The sequence below is a fragment of the Vulpes lagopus genome, chromosome 4 (genome assembly GCF_018345385.1).
Source record: "Vulpes lagopus strain Blue_001 chromosome 4, ASM1834538v1, whole genome shotgun sequence".
NCBI lineage: Eukaryota > Metazoa > Chordata > Mammalia > Carnivora > Canidae > Vulpes > Vulpes lagopus.
Window position 1 is genome coordinate 99,779,824 of NC_054827.1, and position 24,414 is coordinate 99,804,237.

The following is a 24,414-nucleotide window of genomic DNA, read 5'->3' on the forward strand; positions in this document are numbered from 1 at the left end:
TTCTTAGGATTCCTACGCAAGCTATGATGTCAACGGAAATGATTATGACCCATCTCCACGTTATGATGCCAGCAATGAAAATAAGTATGTTACTTTGTCTCCTCTTTCCTTGCTTCCCTGTCCTTCTCCCTGCAGAATCACTATTGAACTGTCCCTCAGGAGGGATTCTAGGAGGGTGATGGGGCTGCCTGGCTAGTATCTGGGGCTTATCCAGAAGTCAGATGTGGCACAGCCTGTCAGGCACAAGACAGTCTCTGTGGATTTTTGCCTCTTCCTTAGGTGCATCATCTCTGCTGGTCAACTAGAAATTGATGTGTGACCAACATTACTCCTATTTCCAACCTTGTCTCCATGACCAGCTGTGTTAAGACAGCGGTTTGGGGGTACCTGGGTGACTCAGATAGTTAAGCATTTGCCTTCAGCTCAAGTCTTGGGATTGAGCCCTGTGTAGGGCTCCCTGTTCAGTGGGGAGTCTGCTTCTCTCTCTCCTTTATCCCTCTGCCTCCTCCTCCCCACCACCACCACTCATGCATGCGCTGTCTCTCTCTTTCTCTCAAATGAATAAATAAACTCTTTAAAAAAAAAAAAACAGCAGTTTAGCCTATTTGAGCACAAACGTCAGTGCCTGAGCTTTTTTTGTCTCCATCTATGACCTTGCAAGAGAGGTGGAAGGGGTGTGAATGATATTGGATAAACCTGGGTTTAAATCCTGACTCTGCGATTCCTGGCTGTGTGGCTCCATCTCAGTCTTAAAGACTTTCCCGTGGAGATGATGCTCTTTAGCTCCTGGGGTTGTGGGATGGGTGAGCAGACAGGTGAAGGACATACACTGCGGGGTGGGGGTGTGGTCTATATAGCTGTTTTCATCACTTTGCAAATGAAGGCAGTGGGGTCTGGAGAGATTAGGTGACTTGTATGCTGTAAGTGGCAGCCCTGGGGGTAGAAACCAGTTTCACAAAACTGGTCCTGGGAGTTCATTTGCTATGTCCTACTTATCTTTTTTTTTTTTTTTTTCTGTTAGCATTTCCCATGCCCTGAACTCTTACCATTCCTCAAAAAATATTTAGAAGGAAAGAGCAAAAGCCCTTTCTTTTATCTCCCAGCTGACATTACACTTGCCAAGGTGCGTTCTCCCTCCTATAGTATTTTGCTTTTCTGTAGATTCCATGGTGAGGTTCAAATTCTGGTGCCCATGCCGTGCTGTGCAGGGAGGCTCAGCAAAGCTGACGTGTTCGACACGACAGTCTGCAGAGCTCGCCAGAGCCTGCAGAATTCCCAGCCCTGAGGGCTGCCTCCCTGCCTCAAGTCCCAAGGTCACGGCCAGAGATGCCCTTCCTGTTCAGCGGTGGACATGCCTGGGGTGCAGGGTGCCTTGATTCCCAGCCACACATCCAGGGGGCAGGGATGATTGATCCCGACTCAAGGCAGTGACCCATGAAGGGTAGGCTTGAATCTGGATGAGGCATGGAGCTCTGTGAAAATGGGAACAGCCCTAGCCCTGGCTGTGGGGCCGCCCAAGGTCAACAGAAGGATGGATGACTCCCTTCCAGAAGGCTAGCACACAGACCTAGGCCTCTTTAAACATGGTTTTAAATTTGAATCAATGATTCTCATCCCTGTGGACTCTTCTTAGAGATGTGCTGTTTAAACTTGCCCATATTTTGGTCTGCTAGAGAAATTACCTCGATGCAGCACGTTGGGAAATGGGGTCATTACCAAGGAAAGCAATTTGTTTTTCCGGTAATTTCCTCATAATCTCTCTGCCACTGTTGAGTGTTCAATTTAGAGCGTTCTTCCTCAGCTCCTGCTTAAGTGACCGTGGAGGTGATGGGAAGACTGTCCCGAGGTGAGCATGGGGGCAATGGGTACACAGGGGACCCATTGGTTCCTCCTTCATCCTGTCAGCCCAGCAGTCTATACTACACCTATAATGTGCCAGGCAATGTTCTGTTAGTCATTTGAATGCATAGCTCCAGAGGAGGGAAGCCTGGGACCCTGGGTGCTGGAAGCAGAAGCCCCACCCTCAGTCCTAGGGTTTTGGGGAAGAGATACCCCTGAGCCAATAATCACCTTTATGGCCAGAGGCCTCATTAGCCTGCTGATATGGGCTGTGGCAGGGCCAGGACTGTCCAGGGCTGGCCAAAGCCTGGTATGATGCTCCCTCCCAGAGGAGCTGGCCATCAGAGGAGGGGTGTTGTTGCACTGAGAGGGGAGGCAGGACGTAGGCTTTCGTGTCATATCTGGACTTAGGGCTAACTGGCTCTCTTCCTAGAAGACCTGAGCAATGCCCTGAATCCACCACAGGTTGCTGGGCTGAGCCCTAACCTCGTTTTCTGCTTTGCTTCAGACATGGCACCCGTTGTGCGGGCGAGGTCGCCGCTTCGGCCAACAACTCTTACTGCATCGTGGGCATAGCATACAATGCCAAAATAGGAGGTAAGGTCTGGGAGCGCAGGGCCTGGGAGCTTTGGGGCCAGTGGCAGGGGTGGTGGGGTGACCCATCCTGCCAGGCTCAGCAGCTTTGCCTCTGCTGCCTCAGATGCCCAGGCCTGCAGCCTGGGCTACGTATGCAGAGGAACTGCTCACTGTTTGACCTGAAAAGCCATCAGAAAGACACCCTCTTTCTCTTTTCTGGTCCTGCTAGTCTGACTCACCCCCACCCCCCAGACCGCCCCTCCTATGAGGCCACATTGGCTCCCTCCTGCTCCCAGCCCTGCAGTGGCTCTGTGTCACTGCCATAACCTGCTGGCCCCCATCTCTTGCCCCTGCCCCCCCCCTTTTTTTTAAACAACTTTTTATTATTTTTTTTATTTATTTATGATAGGCACACAGTGAGAGAGAGAGGCAGAGACATAGACAGAGGGAGAAGCAGGCTCCATGCACCGGGAGCCCGATGTGGGATTCGATCCCGGGTCTCCAGGATCGCGTCCTGGGCCAAAGGCAGGCGCTAAACCGCTGCGCCACCCAGGGATCCTCCCCTGCCCCCCTTTTTAGCCAGAAGACATTTATCATACTGTCTGTTCCCCCACCCCACCCCCCTGCCACATGTAATCTTCCCAATTTGGCCTGGGCTGGCAGCATTCCTTCCCATCACCCCAGAGCCTCCTTCTGCCTCTCCCTTTGGCTCCATGCCCACTTGACTCCTCCCTGGCTTGTTCACCACAGTGTGTAGGGGACTTGGTCTTCCAGGACCCTGTAAGGAGCAATGCCTGACCCCAGGTGTTTCTGCCTCTCTTGTTCTCCATTTATGAGTCAGACTTCCCTTGCTAGGTTAAGGCTTTAGAGCACAGTCACAAGTCTTCCTTCACCACCTGAGCCTGGCAATTTGACAGTTCAAACTGGCAATCAACAAGTACTCTGAAGTATCAGTTGGGAACGTTTCGTTGAGCTGGGAACTGAGCAGGTGCATGCCATGGGCATGAATGGCCCTTGACCATCCAGATGGCTTTGGGGCACCACTGTTCTCATTTGGGACTCTCTCAGTTTGGAGGTACTCATGCTCACTCAATGGGCATGCTAGGATGCTGCCTTCCTGTGGCACTGCTATAGCCCTTTCAGGTCTACTATGCACTGCACAAGTAGAGAGGTTGGGCTGTGAATTCCCTGGATCCCCCTGGAGGTTTTGATGAGTGAATACTCTTAAAAAGTCTCTCCACAAACTGTAGGACCAGGGTGACCTGGATAACAATCCCATTCCCATGACCTGCTAGCTGTGTGTCCTTGGATAACCAATGTAGCTTCTCTGAGCCTTGGTTCCTTCACCTGTGGGGGAAGAATGGCAATAATTCAGCTGACTCCTGGGGTCTGTTCTGACACTGAAGTGAGATACTATGTGTGAAAGCATTGGCTCAGGGCTAAGTCTGCAGGGAGCAATAGAATCTGAGCAATTCCATTCCTCCTACTAAAACTCAAAGGGATAGACCCCACCTTTAGGATTGTCTGAGCCTTGCTCCCCAGAGACCCTGGACTGGCAGCATTGACAATGTCTGGGAGCTGTGGAAGAGCTGAAGAAGTGCAGCGTAGTCGCCCCTGTCCCAGACCTATTGGGTCAGGATCTACATTATAACAAAATCCCTAGAGGGTGGGACAGTGAGAAGTGCTGGTTTAGTAGTTTTTGGAGTCAGGCAGGTAGATAACACCCACACTGTGGGCTGTGATGAGCAGCCAGTGGAGTTATGGAGGTAAAGAATCTCCAGAGAATGTGCACGTGGGTATGGTTGGTTCTCACTCTATACTCATTGCAAAATTGTATACCCCAGTTTCCCAAATTCTGAAGAGATCAAGTCTACGACCAGAGATTGGGACCAGGAATATATTTTTTAATTAATGCATTTAATACCTTTGACAATGAACTGTACATATAATATGGTGCTAGCCACTGAAGGGAAGGATAAGACAGACATAAAGTGGGACCTTCTAGGAGCTCCACACATCTTTGGTATAAACAGTGTGAACATGAAAGACAGTTTAAGACCAAGTCCTGAAATGATAGAGGCAGACCAGGGTTCCCAAGGGTGGCAGTGTAAGCACTTGGTGAAGGCAGAAGCATGAGAATAAGGCATGAGCTCAAACTGAGGGAATTTGTGAACAGAGAAAGTGCTGAGGGAAAAATAGGATCTGGAGCATGGAGGCATGCTACATAGAGTTAGGGACCACAGATTGGGACTGGCCATCGACAGGCAAGTGTGGGGTTGGAGGCTGGCACTGGCCCAGGGAATCTGTGACAGTTGTGCCTACAAAAATGCCTGTACACTGCTTCAACCCGCCACACAGGCAGCCATCCCTTCTTCCTCCAAGCCCAGCCCTGGATAGGGCAATCTTCAGGCACCCCTAGTATAGCTTCCCTCTCTGCATGTGCAGCAGAGTTTTTCTGAGATGCCCATGGAGCTGATCATGAGCTAGACTCTTAAAAAAATTTTTTTTTAGCTGTTGCCCAAGAGATTGAAGTGTATATCCTAACTTCTTCCAATCTCTTTGAAATTACTATTATACAATTTCACGTATTACATATGAACAGATTGAGTTCATACTCTCATGCTTTGCACTGTTGTTCTTATGTTTTATTTCATATGTTATAGACCCACATATATTGTTATTCTTCCTTTAAATAGTTGACTATAAAGTACTAATGGAAAGGAATATTTGCATATTCACCATTTCCAGTCCTCATCCTTACTTTCTAGCTTTGGATTTCTATCTGGTTTTGATTTTTCTGTAGCCTGAGAATTTCTTTTCGTATCTTTTGAAGCACAAGTATAGTGGTGGTGATAATTTATCTCAGCATTTATCTGGAAGTGTCATAATTTCATCCTCATTTTTGAAAGAAGTTTTACTAAACATAGGATTCTAATGTGATCTGTTTTTCTTTGAACACTTTAAAAATGTTCTTCCATTGTCTTCTGGCATCCATTGTTTCTGATGATGTCACATAATGTGATTACTTTTTTTGTATCTGTGATTTGCCTGTGACTAGAATGTCCTTTGGTGTAATTCTGTTCATGTTTATCGAGCGTGGGGTTTGTTTGGCTTCCTAGTGGCTTGTTCTTACTTTTTGGTGTAAGTCAAATGTGGAAAAAAATTGTCAGTATTTGTTTTAATTTTTTTTCAAACTTATTTTCTCTCTCTTCTCTTTGAGTACCAGTTATAGTTGTTAGATTGCTTAACATACCTTACAGGTTATTGAAGCTGTGTTCATTATTTTAAGTCCTTTTTTTCTCTGTGTGTTTCAAATGATAATGATTCTATCACTGTCTTTGGGTCCATTAATACTTTCTTTTGTTGTGTCTAATCTGTTGTTAATTCCATCCAATGATTTTTTTTTTTTTTTAACTTTCAGATCTTGTGCCATTCTGTCCTGTGATTTCCACTTGAAATTTTTTTTCTGTTTCCAGGTCTTTCCTGAGATTCTTCTTCTCTTCACCCATTATTTCTATCTTTTCTCTTAGATTCTTTACCATATTTGTAAGAGTTACTTTAAAGACTTGTACTAATTCCAGTCCAGGTGTGGGTGTTTCCAATGATTGGTTTTTCTTTTTACAGTGGGTCACACACCTCTGTTTTTTGCACATGGCTAGTACTTTTTTCCTGTGCACCAGACATTGTTGTGCTACCTTGTAAAGACGCTGGATTCTGTGATCTTTGAATGCTATTGAGTTTTGTTCTAGCAGTCTGGAGGTTTGATTATTCATTTTTTGATGGTTGATCTCTTTCTGATTTGTTCCTAGCCTTACGGAAGATTCTTTATTCCAAACACATGGTCTTTACTTCTAGATTGTGACCCTTTGGGCATCTCAGTGGAAAGATTGAAAGGTTTACCAAGACCTCTAACTTGACAAGAGTCAAGCTCCAAATTGATTCCCCTGTGATAGCAGCTGAGATATCCACTTAGCTCATTCAACCTCCAGCTGTTCTTTTCCTCCTGAACCTCGTAGAGTCTTGCCCAAACATGTTTAGGTCAAGGTTCAGCCAAGTGTTTGAAAGGAGTTATATGTATGTCCTCTTCTGTGGCTCTCTCCTTTCTAGGATTTATCGCAATTTCCAGCTGCTCTAGCAGTCCCAAACCACATCCCCTGACTCCCCAGGAGAATTAGATTGTGCTTTCCTTCTTGAGTTAGCTTCTCTATACCAAGAGAATTGGGGAGTTCTCGGAAGAAAAGTTATTTAAACTTAACATCATAACCAGTATTCCCTTCTTTCAAGAACTGAATCCCCTGCCTGCCACTGCCTTCTCCTGGTTGCTTTCTGATGCCCTTTAAAAAAAAAGCCCTATTTCTATTTAGTAAATATTTTGTTGAGAATTTACCATTATTGTTTTTTAAAGGAGTTGGTGTGATAGAATCTACTCTGCTGATATTAGAACCAAAACTAGTGGTTTACATTTCTTTACTGAATAGATGAAATATTAGGTACTATTGCTGCATGACAGTCACTGCAAAACGTTGCTCCTTAACCAACAAACATTTGTCATCAAACAGAAACAGTGGCTCCAGGTCACTCATAAGGTTGCAGTCAAGCTGTTGGCTGTGACTTTAGTCTGAATGCTTGACTTGGGCTGGAGGATCCACTTCCAAGATGGTCATTTATTTGGCTATTGGCTGGAGTCTTCCTTTCCTTGCTGACTGATGGCAAGAGTCCTTCTTCCTTGATTCCTCACCATGTGCAGGTCTCCATAGGTTTCTTAGAGCATCGCCAGAACATGGTAGTTATCTTCTTTCATTTAAGGTGAGTCAAGAGAGACAAGAAAGAAGCAACAATATTTTTTTATAACCTAGTCTTAGAAGTTACATACCATTACTTTAGAGAAATGGACCATTATGTCTGACAAACAGTCAAGGGGAGAGAAATTAGGCCACACCTCTTGAATGGAAAAGTATCAAAGAATTTGTGGATGTGACTTAAAATTACCACAGATGGGCTCCTAAAATTTTGGCTACATATTTATACAAATGGAGTAATTTTGTTCTACCAACTTGCTTTGTCAGATTGTGCATTTCTTATATGTTCTTTCACATAAAAATAATTAAATCAAATGAAAGAATTAGTAGAACTGTCCAAATCCTATCTGTAAAATAATATTCTCACTAGAACATTACTAATACATGTAATGATTTATCAAAGAATGGAAGAGTACAGAGGAGAAGGTAAAATATCTAGATCCTGGTGAAAATAAGAATTACCAGTACTTACTGAATGTTTGCTAGATAATAGACACTGACCTAAGGTCTCTGTATTTTTTTTTAATTTTATTTATTTTAGAGAGAGAGTGCACAAAAGCAGGGGGAGGGGCAGGAGAGGGAGAATCTCAAGCAGGCTCCAACTCCCTGCTCAGCAGGCCAGAGCCTCCATCTCACCACCCTGAGACCATGGCCTAAACAGAAATCCAAAGTTGGTCGCTTAACCAACAGAGCCATCTAGGTGCCCCTATATGTATTCTTATGTAACCTACGTAAGAAACTGTGTTACAGATGCTGCTGTTACCTCTATTTCAGTGATGAGGGCCAGAGAGGTTTTCTAATTTGCCCCAAGATCAAACCAACCTGGCTCCAGGTACCAGCTCTTTCTATCTACTCTTTAATAGAAATCTTTAAACCATATATACAGATGGATGGGTGAATGGCTGGATGGATGGCTATTATTTCATTGACATTTGATCATACTATACTTGTTTTTAGTAAAATATATTAAGCTTAATTTTATGCAAACAGCATGAGAAATTAAATCAAACTGAGTAATTCCTGAACTCCAGATTTAATTTTATGTTTCAATTTATATATTTGTTTAACATTTAATTTTATGCTTATTTTGATTTATGTGAATGTAATGGAAGAAAAAGAAACTTAACTTGAAACCAAGACATTGCTGAACTTCACATAAATATTTTATTGTAATGAAATATTTTCTCAAATAGCCCTTTAAGGTTATTTAAAACAAAACAAATCTCAAGGTTGTGAAAATCTTTCAGAGGCCAAGGTTACTTTTTTAATGTCTAATTTGACTTATGTGAATTTAACAGAAGAAAAACAAACTTAAAATGAGGGAATTGCTGGGCCTCACATAAATATTTCATTATGATGAAATATTTTCTCAAATACTCCTCTAAGGTTTTTTTTTTTTTTAATTTGTTTATTTATTCATGAGAGACAGGCACAGAGAGAGAGGCAGAGACATAGGCAGAGGGAGAAGCAGGCTCCTTGCAGGGAGCCTGATGTGGGACTTGATCCCAGATCCTAGGATCACGCCCTGAGTTGAAAGCAGATGCTCAACCGCTGAGCCACCCAGGTGTCCGTCTAAGGTTATTTAAAAAAAAAAAAAGCACAAGACTATGAAAATCTTTAAGATTCTAGGGTTACTTTTTTTTTTTTTTAATTATATGTTTCCCATAGTGGATAATTAGATTATTAGCACCTTTTCACCCTCACAGCTTGATTTCAGATTTTTGTCATTGTTTTTAGTTCTCAGGGTTCAATAGTAATCATCTGTCACTATCATTCTGACAGTTAGTCTTGTTTCACCACCATCGTTTTCAGTGCAGTTTTTCCATTCCTGAGCTATTTGTTTTTGATTCATCTCTTAGTTCACTGGATTTCATCACTGAGGAATTTTCTTCAGGAAAGGTAAACAGGTGCTATATTTTCCTAGTTCTTTCATCTTTGAGAATGTCCAAAGGTTGCTTTTGCCCTTGAATTATATTTGTGTTGTCTATTCTATCCTTACAGAACCTAGCAAACATCACTTTGTTTGTCCCTGGACTCACTGTTGCTTGGAAAAGTTAGAGGTCAACCTGATTTTTTTCCCCTTATAGGACATATGACTTCATGGCTTGTGTAGAATTCTTCCTTTAAACATGAAGTCCAGTAGCTTTGCTGGGCCACCTGGGTCTGAGGATTATTCTATAGCAGCTGTTCTTGGGATTTAATATTCTTGAAAAGATCTGGGTATTTTTTTTTCTTTCAGGCAACTTCTGTTATTGTTTTGACTATTTTGGGTTCCATATATGCAGTTCTATTCTTTGTGTGTACCACTTATACATATATTGGGTTTCTGTTATCTTACTTCTGTATTTCTTTCCAATCATATTTAACTTTTTGTTTATTTCCCACTTTATCATTTTATTTATTTGTTTGTTTGTTTATTTATTATTTTTTGTTTTTCTCGAGCCTGTCCTCTATGTTTTTAGCAGTTTCACCAGTGTCTTTTTTCCTAAAGAAAACTCTAGTAAGGCTTTCATTTCTAAAATTGTTTAATGTTTTCCTTCTATTTCTGTCCTGAGGATAAAAACACTTAGGGCCTCTTTCCTTTGTCTTATCATCTCTTCATTGAACTCTTGTATATCTTTGATCTCTTGCTTCAGAGAGAAATTATATTTTCATTCAATTATGCAGAAGTGTTTGTTTATGCTTTCATTATTCTCTTGCACTTGTTATGCCCCATTTTTCCTTGTTTCTTGTAGCATTATTGTATAGATATCATGCTAGTCACTTTTTGGTTCTTATTAATGACCAACTGGAGAGTAGATGAGGGCTTTCTCTCTAAACCAGTAAGATGCTAAAATTTGGGGGTGAGCAGTAGGGAGGACCAGGGGAGAGATCAAGGCTGCGGGCATCAAGGTCATGGGTCTGTGGACCTAGATCCTTCTCTTCTGCCAGTCTAATAGCTTTAAGAGCTCCTCTACCCTCATCAGTGAATTAGTGTTAGCTCATGTTATGCTTGCCACAGTGGGGATGGGGCAGAGCTGATTGTCACTTGCTTTTCATCCTCCAACAAACCATGTCACAAAAAAAAATGCCTGTTATTTTTTTTTTTTTTTAAGATTTTATTTATTTTGAGAGAGAGAGAGAGAAAATGAGTGGGGAGAGGCAGAAGGAGAGAGAGAGAGAGAGAGAGAGAGAGAGGGAGAGAGAAAGGGACAAGCAGACTCCCTGCTGAGTAGGGAGTCTGATCTGGGGCTCGATCCCAGGACCCTGAGATCATGACCAAGCCAAACTCAGATATTTAACAGACCAAGCCACTCTGGTGTCCTAAAATGCCTGTTCTTGGAAAGACAACGCATCTGTATAGTTCTTGATCAGACTGCACTGTTTCTAGAGGAATAGACTTTTCACTTTTGCTGTGAAAGCAATGCAGTGTGGCAAAGAAACAAACCCCCTTCCTAACCCCCCAGCCACCTGATGCCTGGTCACAAGGTCCTTAGGTGTATTGCCTACTTTATGGTGGAATCACAGAGCCATGTGTCATCTTCATTGTTTTCAGAGAGGAGAGTGGGGTTAACAGGGAGTCTCTTTCATTTCAGAGAAATTTTAATTTTTTTTAAGTTGTAGAGCTGTATATTAATGATTTGTGCCTTTTTTCTATGTGTAATATTTCAATAAAAATCTGTTTAAAATTTTTTATGTTGTTAGATTAATCATTTTTGTGACTCCTTGGTTTGGAATCTTGCTTAGAAAAATCCAAGATAATAAATCAATTGTCCTATATTTCTTCTAAAAATTTAGCTTTAGAAAAATAGTTCATCCTAAAGCTTTTATGGTTTTGTCTTTTGCATTTAGCTTTTTAATCCATATGGAATTTATTTCTGTGCATGGTGTGAAGAAGAGACCTAACTTTATTTTTCCCTGCAGTTAATATTTAGTGATCTGCACATGCCACCCTAATCCTCCATTGTCTCCTTAGTTTCATCAGCCTATTTGTTTTTAATCCTTGAATAAGACCTCACTATTAGTTATTATATAGTTTAAGCAGATTTTTTTTAGATAACTTATAGGACAAATTTCCTCTTACAGTTCTTTTTCAAAAATTTCTTGGCTATTCTTGCACATTTTCTCTTTCAGATGAACTTGAGAATCTGCTTGTCAAGTTCCATAAAAAAATCCTGTTGGGATTTTGATTGGGATTGCATGGAAATTATAGATTAATTGGGGGAGAATTGACATCTTTACAATATTGAGTCTTCCCACCCAGGAACATGGTATGTTTTTCTTTATTCAGGTCTTCTTTGACATCATTTAAAAGTGTTATCACTGTCTTCATATCAATCTCCTGCATTTCTTGTTAGGTTTATATCTAGGTTGATTTTTTGAAATTTTATTTCCAATTGGTTATTGTTGAAATGGATATAGGAAACTATAGATTTCTGCATGTGGGGTTTTTGTGTCTGGCCACCTTAATGAACTCTATTGGTATTAATTTTTTGTTCCCTTGGCTTTTCTGGACTGATATAAATAAAGGCTCTCTATAAATGTAATGGTGGTTTTTTATCTCTTTAATAACTCTCATTTCTTTTTCATGTCTTATTTCAATGTACAGGGACTCCTGATGATTATTAAATAATGGCAATTTATAGGTTTTGTTGTTTTATTTCCTGCTTATACAGGAATATTCCTAGGGTTACACCATTTGTAGATGTCTTCCATAGGTTTTCTGTGATTACTTTTTAGTCCATTAAGGAAATTTTTATATTCCTAGATTTCTAAGAGGTTTGATGAGAAATGGATCTGTTGAATTTTATTACATGCTTTTTAAGGAGCATCTATTGAGGTAATTATATTGCTTTTCAAATGTACTATTTAATCTGTTTATTGTGTTAAATTATAGCCAAAGATTTCCTAACAGTGGAAAATTCATTCTTCTATTCTTAGAATAAGTTCTATTTGATTATGAGTATTGTTCTTTTAATATACTGCTTGCTATGTTCAATTGTTAATATGTTACATATGGTTTTGAATCTTTGTCTATTAGATAGCTTGAACTACTGTTGTTGTGTTTTGTTATGTCTGTCTCCAGTTTGGGTATCAGAATTATGCTGGATTTTTTGTAGAATGAGTTGTGAAGTTTTCCATCTTTTACTGTGCTCTGAAACAGTTTGTATACTGTGGACATTGCCTGCTTTCTTAAATGTTGGTAGGGCTGATAAATCAATCTGACCAGGCAGGGTAATTCTTTAAAGGGCTAAGTCTATTCAAGTTTTCTATTTCTCCGTGAGGAAATTTTGGTAGTTAAATTTTCTTGCAAAATTATTTATTTCTCCAGATTTTCAAGTATATGACCTATAAATCTAATATTGTATTCTTATAATTAAAAAAATATATCCTCCACATTCATACTTATAATTGTTCCTGATCTTGTTTGTGGCATCTCCTTTTTTCCTTGATCAGACTAATGAAAAATTTGCTATTTTATGAAAGTTTTTTTTTTTCTGAGAACAAGATTTTGATCTTTTAAAAAATTATTTGAGTTATTTTGTTTTCTAACTCATGAATTCTACTTTCCTTTGTTTATTAATTCCTTTGGCTTTTTAATTTTTAATATTGTTGGGTTTTTTCCTAGCTCCTTGAAAAGAATGCTTAGTTCTTTATTTTCAGGTTTTGATGTGCTCTAATAAGGAAATAAATGTTCTATATACTTTCCTCTCATTACCTATCTCTGGCTTAATAATACAGTGCTCTTACTGTTATTTGTTTCTGAATAATTTTTATTTCAGTTTTGATTTTTCTCTTTAACTCGAGTTCTTTATAAGGGATTTAAATTTTTTCCAACTGGATAGATTTTTTTGGCACCTCTTTTGTTGCTAATTTCTAACTTCATTGCATTGGAATCAGAAGCTGTGTTCTGTATGTTTTTTGCTTTCTGGAACTTGTTGAGTGTTTCTCTGTGGTCTAATGCATGTTCAATTTTTCTAAATATCCCAGTGGATTTTTGAAGAGTATTTCTATCCTATGCTTATTGAGTACAAAAATCTGTATAAATTAGATCAGAGGTTGCAACTGGTAGTCCACAGGCTGCCTTGGCCTACAGATGTGTTTTGTGTGACCCACATGAGTGTTTTTTTAACACTTAAGCAAACATTTACAAATCAAGGCATCTTCTATGAAAGTAGGAGTTTCTTTCAGAAGTTCTGGCCATGTTGGCCCTCTGCTTCATGGTGACAGTTAGCTGGGGCTGCACAGTGGCTGCTCCTTCAAAGAGAAATTCATCCATCTCCCTCACTGCCTGGTTTGGTCGACATATCCCCTTCAGCCATTTGTCCAGTCTTCCCGGTGCCCATAGGCATCCATCTGTGTCACCTGTGGGCCTGATCAAGTTCTTTCAAAAGTTTTGGCAGTCTTTTGTTGTATCTGCCTGGTCAGTTTCGGAGAAGGGATATTATTTCCATGATGATTGTGGACTTGGTGATTTCTCTCAATCTTTGGTATATAAATGTCATAGCTGTGTTCACACAGTGCACAAAGGTTATCATCTCTTGTTGATGTAATGACTCTTTAATCAACATAAAAATCCTCTCTATTCCATCCTTTTCTTGCCTTTCATTGTTTTTGTTTTTGTTTTTTACCATCTATTTCCTCATATGTTTTTCATTCCTTTATTTCTAGCCTTAGTTTTGCAAGCAACCTGTATCTGGCTTTATTTACTTATTTTTCTTGTACAATCTAAGAATTACTTCAAAGAGGAAATTTGATATGTCCACACCTGTTCTGATTTCAGATATTTCTAGATTTATGTATGTGACCATATTTTGCTTTCTCTTAATTGACTGACTTAGTTGATGGATTTATTTTTACTGGTTTTTTCTTCTGTTTCTTTTACTTCCCTTGAGAGATATAGTTTCTTTTCTTTGTTTCCTTTCATTCTAATGGCTTAAAATCTTTACATTCAAACTGTCTTTCTACTCCCCCGAGGCACACATACTTGAGTTTATGTTTTCCTACACTCTTTAGCATTACTCAGTACCTATCCCCTTTTCCATAGCAAAACAAGAATCTTACCACAGTTCCCATTCCCTCTGCCATCTCTCTTCTCCTTCATCACCTCCTCAGATTGGGGCCATCCAGGATTTTCACTCCATATTGTCATTCACAGTTTTATATTATGCAACCTCAGTATGTCACCTTAACCATAATGGTTGACCATTTTCTTTGGTCACCATTGTTTCTTTGATCTTATGGCTTCTTTATATTAAATTCTTTATTTTACAAGATTGTCTTTTTAATTAAATCATTCATTCTTCTAAAAGATATTTTTAAGTTGTCCTATACAAGTGGATAGTTATATAGGTAATAAATTTTCTGAGCACTTGAAGGCTTTATTTTCTCCCAACACATTTGGCTGTGTTGAAATTTTAGGTTCAAAATAGTTTTCACTCAGAATTTTAAAAATATTGTCCCTCTCATCTTTTGTTATCTAGTGTTGTTGATGAGGGGTCCAATGTCAATATTAATTTTTGTGCCTTTTCAGGTAACTTGTTTTTTGTTTCCAGATATTTTCAGGATTTTTCTCTTTCATTGTTCTGGGACTCAACCTCTTTGAGTCTGGATGTGAGTTTGTTTTAATTTTCCTGCCTGGCTCTTAGTGAGCCTTTAAAGACTCCATATTGTTATTAACAGTTAAACATTACACTTCAATAATTATGTGAGCTTAACTAAAAGATAGACCAGTTTCTTTGGTCACCATTGTCTTAGGTGTTGGGAGAATCCCTAAACTCAGTATTCCAGCTCTCTGAATATCCCCTATCTATTCAGTTTGTAAATTTTGAAAGTAATCTCCCATGTCGGATTTCTAGTTGGTGTTTTCAATTAAACTTTTATTTCAAATAATTGGTAGATTCACAAGTGATCATAAGAAATAATACACAAAGATCCAATGTATCCTTTACCCAGTTTTCCATAATGGTGACATCTTGCAAAACAATAGTACAATATTACAACCAGGATATTGACACTAATATAGTCAAAATATAGAATAGTTCCATCACCAAAATAATCCTTCATGTTGCCCTTTTGTAGCACACATACCCCTTCCCTAACTCCTTCCCTAATCCCTTGGCAACCAACCATTCATCTGTTTCCCACTTCTATAATTTTGTCATTTCAAGAATGATATATAAATGAAACCATATACTGTGGAGCCTTTGGAATTGGTGTTTTCACTCAGTGTAATTCTTTGGAGATTCATCCAGGTTGCTGTGTATATCAGTGGTTTGTTTCTTTTTATTAAAAGGTAGTTTTCCTTTTGGAAAACTGGATGTACCACAGTCACCCACTGAAGGACATTTGGGTTATTTCTAGGTTTGGGCTATTAAAGCGCCTAGAAACATTCTTGTATAGGTTTTGTGTGGATGTAAGTCTTCATCTCTTTGGGATAAATATACAGGGGTGCAATTGCTGAGTTCTGTAATAGTTACATGTTTTTTTTTTTTTTAGGAAACTGGCAAATTGTTTTCCAGAGGATCTGTACTGTTTTACAATTCCACTAGCAAAGTATGAATGATCCAGTTACTTTGCATGCTTGCCAGTAATTGGTAACATCACTTTTTAAAAATAGCTATTCTGATAAGTATATAGTGGCATTAATTTGCATTTCCCCAAGGCTAGTGATGTTGGAAATCTTTTCATGTGTTTGTTTGCCATCTATATATTCTCTTTAGTGAAATGTCTGTTCATATCTTTTGTTCATTTTCTAATTGTAATGTTGTATTTTTAATTGTTCATTGTTGAGGGTTTTTTACATATCCTACCTACTAGTTCTTTGATGATTATGTTGTTTGTGAATATTTTCTCCCATCTATAGCTTATGTCTTCATTTTCTTTAACAGGGCCTTTTGCAGAGTACAAATTTCAATTTTGATGAAATCTATTTATCAGTTTTTCGTTTTATGGATCAAGGTTTTTAGTGTCAGTCTAAGAACTCTTTGCCTTGTCTTTGATTCTGAAGTTACCCTGTGTTTTTTTCTAAAATTTTTTTACGGGTTTAAATTTTACATTTTGAACCCCATCTTGAGAGAGAGATCCATTTCGAGTTGGTTTTATATAAAGTGTGAGACTTAGGTCAAGGTTTCTTGTTTTGTTTGCCTATGGATGCCAGAACCATTTGTTAAAATGCCTATCTTTCTTCCATTGAGTTGCTTTTGCATTTTTGTCAAAACTCAGGGACATTTGTGGGAGTTTATTTCTGGATTCTCTGTCTGGTTCGTTAATCTCTGGGTCTGTTTCTCTCCTAGTACAGCACAGTCTTGATTACTGTAGCAATGTGTAAGTTGTGAATCAGGGCAAACTGATTGCTCCCACTTCGTTTTTCTTTTTCAAAATAATTTTAGCTGTTCTAGTTCTTTGGCTTTTCTGTACAGGTTTTATCATTATCTTGTCAATATCTACAGAAAAATCTTCTGGGCTTTTGGTAGGGATTGTGTTAATAAACCTATACACCAATTGGGATAATTGACGTCTTTACTATTTGTGGAGGCTTTTAGCTCATCCACAGTGTCTCTCAATTTGTTTGAATCTTTGGTTTCTTCTATCAGCATTGTGTAGCTTTCACTATACAAGTCCTATACACAATTGTTTAGATTTATACACTTAGGTATAAATATCATTAGATATAAATATCATTGCATTTTAAGCAATGATAAAGAGCACTGTATTTTGAATTTTGTGGGTTTTTTTTTTAAGATTTTATTTATATAGTTCAGAGACAGAGACAGTAAGAGAGAAAGAGAGAGATCGTGAGCAGGGTAAGGGCAGAGGGAGAGAGAGAAACAGGCTCCCCACTGAGCAGGGAGCCCAATGTGGGATTCTATTCCAGAACCCTGGGATCATGACTGAGCCCAAGACAGAGGCTTAACTGACTCAGCCACCCAGGCACCCTGTATTTTGAATTTTGATGTCTATATGTTAATTGTTAATATATAGAAATGTAATTGCTTTTTATATGTTGATCTTGTATCCAGCAATCAATCTTTCTGAACTCGCTAATTTGTTCTAAGAGAGATTCCTTGAGATTTTATACTTGATAATGTCATCTGCAAATAGGGCTAGTTTTATTTCTTCTTTCTAATCTACATGCTCTTTATCTTTTCTTGCCATATTGCCCTGGCTAGAACCTATAACCTAGAGTAGACATCCTTATCTTGTTCCTGATCTTTGGGGGGAAACATTAACACTTTCACCGTTATGTATTATAATGTCACCTACAGGTTTTTTGTAAATGCTCTTTAGGAAGTTGACAATGTTCCCTTCTATTTCTAGTTTTTTGAGAATTTTTAAAAAAATGAATGGGTATTGAATTTTGTCACTGCTTTTTTTCTCAATGAATGATATGATTATGTGATTTTTCTTTGGCTCATTAATATGGTAGGTTAAGTTGGTTGATTTTTGAATTACTGATCCAGCCTAGAATCTGAGGAATAAACTTCATACTTGGTGTTTTCTTTTTATATGTTATTAAAATCTGTTTGATTTCAACAGATTGAGGATTTTTGTATATATATTCATTAGGAGTTTTGGCCTATTTTTCTTCCTTCCCTTCCCTTCCCTCCCCTCCCCTCCCCTCCACTTTTCTTTCCATTTTTTTTCCTGTACTATCCGTGTCTAGTTTTTTTGTATCAGGGTAATACTAGCTTTAATAAATGAAGTGGGAAGTAGAACCTTATCTTGTATATTCTGGAAGTGATTGTGTAGAATTGGTGTTGATTCTTTAAACTTTTAGTAGAATCCGGGACACCTGGGTGGCTTGGCGCCTGCCTTCGGCCCAGGGCGTGATCCTGGAGACTCCAGATTGAGTCCCGCATCAGGTTCCCCTGCATGGAGCCTGCTTTTCTCTCTCTCTGCCTCTCTCTGTATCTCTCATGAATAAATAAATGTTTAAAAAATGTAAAGAAAAAAAAACCAAACCTTTTTAGTAGAACCTTCCAGTGAAATCATACAGACCTGGAGATCTTTTGGGGAACTTTTTTTTTATATTACAAATTCAATTTCTTGAAAAGTTACAGGATTATTCAAATTATCCATTTCATATTGGCCGAGTTGTAGCAGTTGGTATTGTTTGAGGAAGTGGTCCATTTTGTCTAAGTTGTCAAATTTATGTGTGTAGAGTTGTTTGTAGTATTACCTTATATACACTTTTAATGCTTGTATAGTCTGTGATAATATCCTTTGTTTCATTCTTAATAATGGTAATTTGTGTCTTCTTTTTTTTCTTTATAATTCTTACTAGAAGTTATTCAGTTTTATTGATCTTTTCATTAAAGTCAGCTCTTTGTTACACTTATTTTTTTCTAGTGTTTTTCATTTTCGATGTCATTGTCTTGTGCTCTTATCTATATTATTTCCTTCCTTCCTCTTGTTTTGGGATTGCTTAGCTTTTATTTTTCTAGGATCTTGAAGTGCACGCATAGGTTATTCATTTGAGGCTTTTCCTCTTTTCTAGTATAAACAATAGTGCTATAAATTTCCCTCTCAGCAATAGTTTAGCTGTGTCTCCCATGTTTTGATATGTTGTCTTTTCATTTTTGTTAAATTTAGTGTATTATTTTTCCTTGAGACTCCTTCTTGAACCCATAGATTATGTAGAAGTATTTTGTTTTGTTTCCAAGTATTTGGAGATCTTTCTGTTACCTTTCTGTTACTGATTACTAGTTTGATTCCATTGTGGTTGGAGAACACAATTTGTGTGAGTTCAATTCTTTAAAGTCTGTTGAGGTTTGTTTGATATGACACAGGATCTAATCTATTTTGGTATAAGTTCTGTTGGCACTTGAAAAGAGTATTTATTCTTCTATTGTTGGATGGAGTGTTCTAAAAATGTTGATGAGAACTTTTGTTGTTGTTGAGTTCTTCCATATACTTACTGATTATCTGTCTAGTTGTTCTTTTATTTGTTGAGAGAAGAGTGTTGAAGGCTTCAACTATAATTGTAGATTTGTGTATTCTCCTTTAAGTTCTGTTTTTTGTTCACATATATCGTAGCCCTGTTGTTTGGATTACTATATCTTTCTGGTGAATTAGCCCTTTTATTATTATAAAATGTCTCTTTCTGTCTATGGTAATTTCCTTTGCTCTATATTCTGTCTCCTATTAATATAGCTACATTGTTTTCATTTAGGTTTTGATATTAACAATATATATTTTTTTCTATCCTTTATTCTCAACCTGCCTGTATTGTTATATTTGAAGTGAGTTTCTTGTAGACAGCATATATTTGGACCATGTTTTTTAATCCACCCTGCCAATCTCTGTGTTCTAATTGCTATATTTAGACCATTTACACTTAATGTGATTACTAATATACTAGGATTTAAGTTTGTTATTTTATCTTTTGTTTTCTGTTTGTTCTTAGTTTATTTTTCTTGCCTTCCAAAGGTTATTTGAATATTTTTTAGAATCCATTTTACCTATAGCTTTTTGTTTTGAGAGAGAGAGTGCACACATGAGAGAGAGAGCATGAGTGGTGGCAAGGGGCAGAGGGAGAGTGAGAGAGAATCCCAAGCAGGCTCCACACCCAGTGTGGAGCCCAACACAGGTCTCAATCTCATGACCCTAAGGTAATGACCTGAGCCAAAATCGAGAGTTGGACACTCAACCAAATGAGCCACCCAGGGACCCCTATCTATAGTCTTTTAAAGTGTATCTTCCTATATATCTCTTTTTAGTGATTGCTCTTGGTATTAAATTATATATACGTATCACAGTCTTTGGTTGTTTTCATTTTACCAGCTTGAGTGAGGTATTGAAACCTTACTTCTTAGATCTTATTACCCACTCTTATTTGCAATTGTCTTAAATCTCTACATACATTTAGAACTACATTAGACTATTATAGTTTTTGCTCCAATCATTAAATATAATTTAGAAAACTCAAAAAAAGGAAAGCCTATTGTAAGGTGAAGGTTTATGGGTCTTGCCAAATTTGGATAGAATTTAGCCATTGTATCTTCTAGTACTTTGTCAGCCCTTCCCTCTTTCTCCTCTTCTCCTGGGACTCCAGTGATAAGAATGTTAGATCTTTTGTTATAGTTCCAGAAGCCTCTCAGACTCTGTTCATTTTTATTGAGTTTTGTTGTTGTTGTTGTTTTTTAGTCTGTTTTCTCTCTGTTGTCAGACGGGCAATTTCTGTTATTCTGTCTTCCTTTTCACTCTTTCTTCTGTACACTGCATTCTGTTGTGAAACTCAGTCACTTTGTTCTTTAATTTTGACTATTGTATTTTCAATTCTAAAATTTCTACTCATTGCATATTGATATCTTTTATTTCTTTACCGAGATATTGTTTCTTTATTGATGTTTTATATTTTTTCACTCATTTCAAACATAGTTCTAATTGCTCAGAGAAACATTTGTATCATCACTGCTTTAAAATCTATATCAAATATTTCTGGGCAGCCCAGGTGGCTCAGCGGTCTAGTACAGCCTTTGGCCCAGGGCATGGTCCTGGAGACCTGGGATCAAGTCCCATGTTGGGCTCCCTGCCTGGAGCCTGCTTCTCCCTCTGCCTGTGTCTCTGCCTCTCTCTCTCTCTCTCCCTGTGTCTCTCATAAATAAATAAAATCTTTAAAAAACAAAACAAACAAAAAAATACTTCTGACATCCCTGTTACCTCAGCATTGGCATCTATTGATTGTCTTTTATCATTCCATCTGAGGTCTTGCTAGTTCTTTTTATCATGTGTGACTTTCGACTGAAACCTTACATATTTGTATTATATTATGAAGCTCTGGATCTTTTTTTTTTTTTAAGATTTTATTTATTTATTCATGAGAGACACACACACAGAGAGAGAGGCAGAGACACAGGCAGAGGGAAAAGCAGGCTCCCTGTGGGAAGCCTGATGCAGGACTCAATCCCAGGACCCCAGGGATCACAACCTGAGCCAAAGTCAGATGCTCAACCACTGAGCCACCCAGACATCCTGCTTTGGAACTTACTTAAGCCTGTTTCAGATCGCTTTCTCTGACACTGCTAGGTGGGGGATGGGGCTCCCCTGCTTCACTGTTGCCAGGTATAGGTAGACATCCAAGTCTGCTCACTCACCCACTGTTGGCATGGGAGAGTGGGAGGGCTTCTCATCAGTGCTGAGCAGGCTCCTCATGTGTCCTCCATCGTGGGGTCACATTCTTACTGTGGTTGATGATGAAAACCCTAACACACCACTAGGCCTCCTGATGTGACATCAGCAGGGAGGAAGAGAGACACCTTCTTAACTGCCAGGTAGGGTAGAAGACCAAGCTTCCCACAGGATCTTCACTGACACCATGGGGGTGAGCCTCTTTTTTTGGTAGGCAGGGGAAAAGGCACCTAGGAGGGGTGTTGGAGTGCCTGACAAGAGTGAAAGTCTAGGTTCCCCACTTAGTCTTTGCTGCTGTGTGTAGGGATAGTGCCACAAGGTTGTCTCTGGTGTTTGGCTGGAGTGGTTATTGTGTGAAAAAGTTCTTTCTTGCTTTGTTGCCCATTGTTGGTGCTTTGCCTAGAGGGAACAGGCTTTGGGGGACTAGTTTTTGGTCTGCTCCCATTGGTACTTTCAGGTTGCCAGCAGCTCCATTTCCAAGTCTGGGGATAGGAGAGACATTCCTGGGGAACTCACCATCTTGTTCCTTGGGTCCCAAGATCCCTAGATAGTCTGCTGCCTTCTCTCTACCTTTCAGGTCTTATGTTTGTTTTTTTACACAGAGTCCAGGGTTTTCACTTTTCTTGGCAAAAAGAATGGGGCGAAGTGGCTTCTAGTTGCTTTTTTTTTTTTTTTTTTTTAAAGATGCAGTATTTTCTTATATCATTTGAAGGATATTAACAAATACTTTAAATTTTTTTTACCATTTGCTGCATTAACCATATCTTCTTGGGTTTATCTTATTGTCTTTTTGTTTAGCTTTTTAATTTGGTCGTTCTCTTTCTTGATGTTGGTTTTCCCCCTAATTACTGATCATTGGTTATCCATTTGTGATTGTGCTCACAGATCCTTGTTTGGCTGTGGTGGTTGTCAGGCCTGATGGCAGCAGTCTGTCTATGATGTGGGAGGGGGAGGGAACTGCTGCTAGATTATGTTGCAGGGTGGGGGTGGAGGGGGGACTCCCTAGGCCCTGGGAGGCACTGTCCCACCTCTCTGGCCTCAGGACCCTCTTACATTACCCTAGTGTTTGAATAGAGCCTGCTGCTACTCATCTGCTCTCACCCTAAAGGGGGAGACAGCTAACCTGCTTCTTCCTTAGCTCCTCACACCCAGGCCTGCTCAGGGGCTCCTCCTGTCCTTGCACACCACGCCTGGGAGCATCAAGTACTTCTGGAATCGCTCCTACTGGCTGATCCTATCTGCTTGCTGTCTGTCCACAATTCCTCAAAAGATCTCACCTTCTGATTCATTTTCCAGGGCTGTTATGGATTTGTTGGTTTTTTTCTTCTCTTTTTTATGTTATTTCTGAGGATTTGGGCCCCAAGGAGAGATAGACTGAGTACTCAGTTTTCTGTCATGGTCCAATCTCCTTAGTGTTTTTATTGTGATGATAGTAACAGCTCTCACCACCAGCTGTTGGCATCTCATCCTCAGAACGATCCTGAGTTGGAATTATTACTGCCATTTCATACCAGGGAAAAGTGATAATCAGAGAGATCACCTACCACACCTAGGCTCACACAGCTGTTAGGAGGCAGAGCCAAGATGTAAACTCAGGCCTGCTGACTTGAAGCCTGGCTTGTCCTTTGCAGTGGGGTCTCTCTAGTGCTGGGACATAGTGGTGATTAGATGAGGACAGCAGCCACCAAGCCCTGGGAGCAGGAACAGAAGCAAAAGGAAGTTTTCATGGCGTGCATGTGTATTCTTTTCCTCGACCAAATTAATTTTCCTCCCAAAAGCAATTTTGGCCTTGTTTCCCATTCTTAGCCTAAAATATAATAAACTAGGCTTTTCGACCTTCGTCTGATGATGGAAATAACATAGGAGGGCAGAGACAAAGGATAGTGTTTTGGATAGATATTGTTTCTAGCCTTTCTTCTCACCTTTGTTTTGTGCCCATTTCAGCCAATTAATGCAGTCATTTGCTATAGGCCCCAGGTGAGCTTTGCATGGCCTTCTCCCCTTTCTGAACTGATGTTAGAACTGGACCAACCCCTGTGGTTCTTATTACGATTGCAACACAGCCTTCAGCAACAGATATCAGGAAACTTAAAAACATAGGTTTATTACTGACAACCTGAAAATGACACAGCACCGAGGGCCACGTTGCAAGGTCATAGGTACAGAGAGAGACTGCATGCACAGGTGGTGTGTATGGGGAGGAGGGTCTGCCTTCTTTGGGGTGGAGGATGGGGACCTAGGGATCCATGGGCTCACTCTATTGGTGAGAGTGAGAATATAAAATACCAGAGTGGGAATTTCAAGTGCTGGGAAGAGAAAAGACAAGTGACCCAAATGGTCAGTCATCAAAATAATCAACCAAGATCTCTAAAACAAAGGAGCCTGGATGGAGGTAGGGGGGTGGTGTGAAGGGGGAAGGTGGCCTGACCCTTTATCTACTGTGGCTGGCAATTTGTTTATTTGCCATAGATAGTCTTTGAAATGGACTCCTCTTTATAATGGATGCCTTAAGCAAGTAAAGAAGCTTAATCTACATTTGCATTACAATAAAGAAATCCAGTGCACAACCACAAAAACAAAACAAAAAACCCTGCCAGTACACCTTTCTTTACTCTTTTAAAAGAATTCCTTCCTATGCAGTTTCCCCTCTTTCTCTCTCTTTTTTTTTTTTAAAGACTTTTTATTTTATTTATTCATAGAGACACAGAGAGAGAGGCAGAGGGAGAAGCAGGTTCCACGCATGGAGCCCAAAGCGGAACTCGATCCCGGGTCTCCAGGATCAGGCCCTGGGCCGCAGGCAGTGCTAAACCGCTGCGCCACTGGGGCTGCCCCAGTTTCTCTCTTTCTCATTCCGTGTCATGCTCATCCCTCTCACCCCTTGTGCTTCCTGTTGGCGTGGGTGGTGGGCAGCTCTCAGCCTTGGCTGCCAGTGGCTCAGCAGCAAGAGCAGCTCACCTACAAGCTACCTCCCATGGGACAAAGCCTTTCCTTCTGTCCTCAGGAACATGAAGGCGTCTCCCAGGCTGTGTGCTGAGGGTCTGAGCCTGGCCACTGCATCAGGGTATTCTTGGCTTGGGGGGAGGGGGGA

At 39.6% G+C, this 24,414-nt stretch overlaps 1 protein-coding gene and 1 long non-coding RNA gene across 3 annotated transcripts in view; both read left to right on the forward strand.

The window, feature by feature from the left end:
- Positions 1-24,414, forward strand: part of PCSK6 (proprotein convertase subtilisin/kexin type 6) — a 182,542-nt gene that overhangs the window by 64,791 nt on the left and 93,337 nt on the right. For both annotated transcript variants that reach the window (XM_041752033.1, XM_041752034.1), the window contains exons 5-6: positions 8-84; positions 2,348-2,436. In XM_041752033.1, the coding sequence (XP_041607967.1) occupies positions 8-84; positions 2,348-2,436 (166 nt within the window). The remainder of the gene's footprint in view (positions 1-7; positions 85-2,347; positions 2,437-24,414) is intronic.
- LOC121489255 lies at positions 7,842-11,740 on the forward strand. Its single transcript, XR_005987309.1, has 2 exons — positions 7,842-8,046; positions 11,328-11,740. It is a non-coding gene; the product is annotated as an uncharacterized LOC121489255 (long non-coding RNA).